The sequence below is a fragment of the Opisthocomus hoazin genome, chromosome 6 (genome assembly GCF_030867145.1).
Source record: "Opisthocomus hoazin isolate bOpiHoa1 chromosome 6, bOpiHoa1.hap1, whole genome shotgun sequence".
Taxonomy (NCBI): Eukaryota; Metazoa; Chordata; class Aves; order Opisthocomiformes; family Opisthocomidae; genus Opisthocomus; species Opisthocomus hoazin.
In genome coordinates, this window is record NC_134419.1 from 13893530 (window position 1) to 13899529 (window position 6000).

General features: G+C 45.6%; 1 protein-coding gene across 3 annotated transcripts in view; it reads right to left on the reverse strand.

The window, feature by feature from the left end:
- The window catches only part of PIGK (phosphatidylinositol glycan anchor biosynthesis class K), an 82452-nt gene extending 77915 nt beyond the window's left edge, over positions 1-4537 (reverse strand). For all 3 annotated transcript variants that reach the window (XR_012764395.1, XR_012764396.1, XM_075424726.1), the window contains exons 1-3: positions 4118-4537; positions 2535-2588; positions 177-268 (exon numbers count right to left, since the gene is read on the reverse strand). Coding sequence is in view for 1 of the 3 variants with exons in the window: in XM_075424726.1 (XP_075280841.1) it covers positions 177-268; positions 2535-2588; positions 4118-4522 (551 nt within the window). In the remaining 2 variants the exon portion in view is untranslated. The remainder of the gene's footprint in view (positions 1-176; positions 269-2534; positions 2589-4117) is intronic.
- Positions 4538-6000: the final 1463 nt, after the last annotated feature.

Sequence of the window (6000 nt, forward strand, 5' to 3'; positions counted from 1 at the left end):
TCAAATAACTTCTCACTTTTCCTTTTGAAAAATATTGCCACACTTTTCAATATACTGATGTGATCACATCCATCCAGTTAAACTGGGAAGAGAAATGTGTTTTCGTACTGCTTCAGACAAGAAGAGAACTTTAATAGCATACTTGCAAGGAATTATATTCACCAAGATTCCCTCACCTATCAGGAATGCCCAGTCTCTTGACACTTCGGTATACTGAGAGAGTATTTGCCACATGACGATAATTAAACCAGAATCGAGATGTACACACCTTGAGTTTTTAAGGAAAAAAAAAAAAAAAGCATATTAAATAGTGTAAAAGATACAAACTGGCCTGGCACATTGCATCAGAAGACCGTGATTACAGGAATATCAACAAACTAGTAACAAATCAGAAGGAATACAGCAACACCAAGAAGCTTGTGATATAAGCTATATAAATCTTTGTTGTATCAAAGCAACAAATGCTGGAAATAAAAGTTAAAAAAATGTTCTTAACATACTGACTCATGAAAAAATTGTCTTAAAACCCAACTCAGTATAGAAAGTGACAGTTCAGGGAATAATTCAGCAACCATAAGTGGATAAGCTAAATTTTTTCATTTGTTTTTTCCATATCAAATGGAAGAAAAATCAAGGAAGAGCTCTCATCTCAATAGTAAACCCATTCTGGGAGCATTCTTGCACAAAGACATAAGTGAATTCATGCAGAAGCCACACACAAGGGAAAATACACTGAGGACATTTGCATTTAAGAAGTCAGATATAATAAAGTAAGAGCTAAGCGAGCTCTAACCAAAATCTGAATACAAATTCTCAAAAATCTCAATGGAGTTCAGGTTCTACTGTTCTAACAGGCAAAGGGTTGGGGATCAGCCAGTCCTATCCTTAAACTATTTCTTAGGGCAAATATTATTCTACCTGTCCTCAAAAACCTCAAATGAATGCCTCTGAAGCCTTTTGAAATCTCCATCTGCTGTAGTTCCTTACTAGCCTTATCATTGTCCTTGTGATTAACTTCAGTTCACCACTTCTTTTTTCTTCTACACAAGGACAGCAATTCTCCTTTGGAGACAAATTTCTTTCTCTTTTACAAATCTTCAAAACAAAGGAAGAGCATTTTAGAAGAGGTGACTTTAAAACCACAAAAATAGAAAAGCAGGAACAAGCATTTAAGACATTTTTAAAATTTTTTTCGGCTTTAAATGTACTGCTCTAATTTAAATAGAAACATCTTGGTTTCTATTACACTATGTAACATCTTTTTCTCTAGCATTTTCATAAAAAGAAATGAGTAGCAGCTTAAATAATAATAAAAACTCAGCCTGAAAGGATCCTCTTGTGTCTTGATCATCCCATCAGCTAGGAATTTCAAAAAAGCCCATGGGAATCAGTCCACAAGAACATTTGCCTTTCAGCAAAATTTAAAGCTCTGAAAACTCACTGTGGCAAATCTAGCTGCGACATTTCAAGACATTATCATCTCCCCCTTTCCTCCTTTACCTCCTTTACAACACAGTGAAAAACGTGTTTATGCTTTAAACATAGCTATTCACACTGCAGCATATTAATTCAAACGGCTCATGAAGCAGTATTGCTGTGCGATCCCAGGCTTGAAGTGCCTGATAGCAGTAAAACCCTCTTTATTTTACGGCTTAAGAAGTTAGTAGCAATTGTTATAAAGCTTAATCATGAACTGCTGAAAAAATATAACCAGCAGAGAATTTGTTGAGGACAGAAAGTATAGCTCCTCCAACCAAGTATTCCACTTTCTTTGCGTGTTTTTATGGGCACTAGTAAAAGCACCTATTTGTTAACAGTATTAAAGTAGTACTTCATGTTTTAATAGTTTCAAGTTTCTACACTGTAGAATATAGAAATTATTCCTTCTAATTCAATTAATTACTGTTAACTCCTTTTATATTGCTGCATTTTAGTACATGGAAAACAAACAGCTGCTACTGAGTAATTACAATAGTGTTCTGAAATAAATTAGTCATTAAGACCTGAATTGTGATTAAGAACCAATTGTGTCGCATGATTCAAAGCTAATAAGAGATTCACTGCAAAGAAAAAAAAAAAAACCCAGGATAAGAACAGCTGATCCAAACATTATGTTGCCTGAATTTATTTTATTCTAAGCCTGTTATCACAAGGTAACAGATTGAGTAATAACAAAAATCAGAAATAAATTGTACCTTTCTGGTCAAAGAGATTTACGTCTCTGTATCAGAATTACACTTCTATTCAATATGCAGTATTCTAATTTAACAGTTTGAATGCTGTCAGAACTTTTGTTTTACGAATCCTGCCATGTAGCCAGACGCTGTGAGTGCTTGAAATGCAGTTTACTGAAAATATAATTTTATTACAGTGTAACAAATTTGCAGGCACAATTTAATTTTTTTTTTCATTTCCAAGTCTTCATCTTTCCATTTGTTTCAAACGAACGGAATTCTTGAGTGACAGTTGCAATTGTGGCTCCTGATGAAAAACCGTCAATTTTATTGCAAGAAAACAACCTGGACCACACTTACCAAAACTGCCCAGTTATTTGTATGTCCACTTCTAAAGAACTGCTCTGCCTGATCCTGAAAGATGGAGAAAATATGAGATGCTTTTCAGCAGTAAGAAACAACCACTCATATCTTTGTTGTTTCCACAAAACAGTGTTCAATGCATGTTTACCACACCTTAACACTGAATAAACTTTACAAAAGCTTCAAAAGAGGTACGTTTTCTTATTTCATTTTGCACATTTGATGCAAGCTAACTGCTTCAACTCTTTCCCTGAAACTTGTTCAGTAACAAAGAGGAACGAACTATTAGTCACTTTCAGCTTAGTTAAAGCAAAAAGCCCACACATCTCTATTCCAAAGGACACTCCAAGAACAAAATAAAATGATTTATTGACCTACGGTTTCTTCCTTAATGAGAACAGGGGCTTGGATTAATTTCTATTTCCATTGTTCCTCTCATCTTTTCAAAAGCAAGTAAAGTGAATCTGTAATTTTAACCCATTTTAAACCCACGGTGATTACATTTATTTTCCAAAATCAGTAGCTACAACAGCAACCTTCCCTGTCATCTGTGTTCTCCATAGCTCCCACTGTGCTTTGCAGAGGAGAGGGCCCTTTTTTTTTAACATATAGCATAAATAAGGACACAGAAAAAGGAGAAGAGCTCCCAGAGGTAAGGGAGTGAGTCTGTCACAGGACAAGCATCCAGACTTGCTGATTCTCAAGGAGGCTGGTAACTCTCTCACCAGTACTGGGCTGATGCCTGCGGTCTCACAGAACACACAGGAACCGGAAAAGCGTTTGTTAAAATGTATGTAAAGTGCACTGTACTTCAAGTAGTAAACAACTTGCAGTGTAATTAGTAATTCACAGAGTCTAAAAATATTTCTATTGGCTATTTTTTGTCCTATTTGCAATTAATTTCAAGTATAACCATTTGTTAATAAAGCAGAATTCAAACGCAAACAACGCTCCAGATGTAGTGTGGGCACTGTGCAGAAAGCGTAATTACTGCAATATGAAATTACCCTCACTTGAAAAAAAAAAGCACTACCTCCTCCTGTGTGTCAGTGCCCCGGCCCCGGGAGCAGGGCACACGGCAGCGCAGCCCCCACCCCGGTGCTTCACAGCGGAAACCGCCAGCGAACGGCCGCCAAGGGAGCACACCACACCGACTACGAAAGCCACATTCCCCAGCCGAATCCTACTAAAAGCCGGGAGGGGCGGTTTAACTTCGAACAGTTCACAAACACGTTTCCCGCCCCGCCGCTCCGGGCCGCCCCCCGCCTCACGGCACGCCGGTACCCTGCGGCTGCGCGCCGCGCCCACCGGGCACAGCGAGGCGGGCCCGGGGCAGGGCCGGCCCGCTGAGGGCAGGCAGCGCGGCGCACCGCCCGCCCCTCCACTCGGGAGAGCCGCTCACGGCCTGCGCCCGCCGAAGCCAAGGGAACCCCTCACAGAGCGCCGCAAGCGCCTCGGGGCAGCCCCACCGGCGCAGCCCCTCAGCGGCAGCGGGGAGGGGATGCGGGGAACCAGCAGCGTGGAGCCTGCGGCGCCGCTCGCCCTCTCTCCCTGCCGGCCGCTCCCACCAGCTTTCGTACCTGGACGCCGCTGGCGAGCGCTGCGCCGCAGCACCCCAGGAGCAGCGCTGCGGCGGCGCGGACGCAGCCGACGGCGGGCACGGCGGCCGCCATCTTACCTCGCCTCCTCCGCAAGGTTCCGGCCTCCGCGGCTGCCGGAAAGGGGGGGGGGGAGTGGCCTCCGCGCATGTGCGGCCTCCGCGCTGCCGCCTCAGGGCGAGGGAGATGCGGCCGCCTGCCCGTTCTCCGTTGTGTCCGGCGCCCGTCGTGCTCTCCCGGCGGTCCGCGGGCTGGTGCCCCTGCTCTCAGGCGCGCCAGGCGCTTAGTCACGCATCGGAGCCCCCTCGGCCTTGCCAGCCCCTGCAGAGCTTGCTTGAAATCCCGTTTCTGCAGAGCTGGGGCAGTAGTGGCAGCAGATCTCGCCATTGCCCTAGGCGTGCGTGTTGGCCGCGGCTCTGCCGTGAGGCGTAACGCAGCCCTGCCCTGACCGTGTCCCCTGGGGCGGGCCCGGCTGGCGGCAGAAAGCGCTGTGGTCTCGCATCTTGCCTTTGGCTTGGGAGGCTCCTGGGGGTGTCAGAACAGACGTTACTCCCGGCCTGATACCAAAAATATGCTCGAAGCACGGGGCTTCGTTGAAGCTGGCGCGCAGGCAGGGCGGGGGGCGTGCTGAGCTGCGGGCCGGGGGTGGCCTCAGGCCTCGGCTGCAGGGCAGAGCTGCCTTGGAGAGCCGAGGGGGGAGCTGGGGAGAGTACCTCTGGAAGCAGGTCTTTTGTCCGGATGCCTTGCTATAGCCTTGCGTCTGGCGCATACATCCCTCAGAGCCGATGAATCATCAGATTTTTATTTAAATCTATTGAACCGCTTGGCACGATTCTTTTACTTCCACTAACTCATCTTGTCACCACCTTTGTTCAATTGCCCGATGCCTTCCATTAGTGAAGATTCAGAATCTGCCTGAACCGTGGAAGCTGTTTCCTGCTCCGCGTACTTGTCATCACTAATGACTTTCTCAGACAGGAGCACATTTCCATGTATTGATGCTGGAATTTCAATAACATCATGTTTGCTGTTTGAAAGAATCGCTGGTTTCCTTAATAAAAATAATCTCCTGTGATGAGATTACCTTTTCTTTTTGTGGCTAGAGCTAATGAACTTAATACCTTTCAAAGCCTATAGCCACCAGCTCCTGTTGTGCCTGGACACATCTGTGTGAGCCTTTTATGAACCTCCTGAGAAGTGCTATGGGCGTCTGTATCCCTTGGTGCCTGCTTGTAAGCTGCACTGTTTATCTTCTTGCTCTAGAAGACTAAATGAATTTAAGACTAGGGCCAAGCTTAAGCTTTTTCCTTGCCCTTTCAAATGCTCCCACTTAGGTCTCTGATCATTCTCAGATGTGTTCAAGATCACAGAATCACAGAATGGTAGGGATTGGAAGGGACCGCTGGAGGTAATCTAGTCCAACACCCCTGCCAAAGCAGGGTCACCTACAGCAGGATGCACAGGACCTCGTCCAGGCGGGTCTTGAATATCTCCAGAGAAGGAGACTCCACAACCTCCCTGGGCAGCCTGTTCCGGTGCTCCGTCACCCTCAGAGGGAAGAAGTTCTTCCTCATGTTCAGGTGGAACTTCCTCTGCTTCAGTTTGTGCCCTTTGCCCCTTGTCCTGTCACTGGGCACCACTGAAAAGAGTCTGGCCCCATCCTCCTGACACCCACCCTTCAGATGTTTATAGGCATTTGTAAGGTCCCCTCTCAGCCTTCTCTTCTTCAGGCTGAACAAGGCCAGCTCCCTCAGCCTTTCCTCAGAGGAGAGATGCTCCGGTGCCCTAATGATCTTTGTAGCCCTCCACTGGACTCCCCCCAGTAGTTCCTCATCTTTCTTGAAGTGGGGAGCCCAGAACTGGAC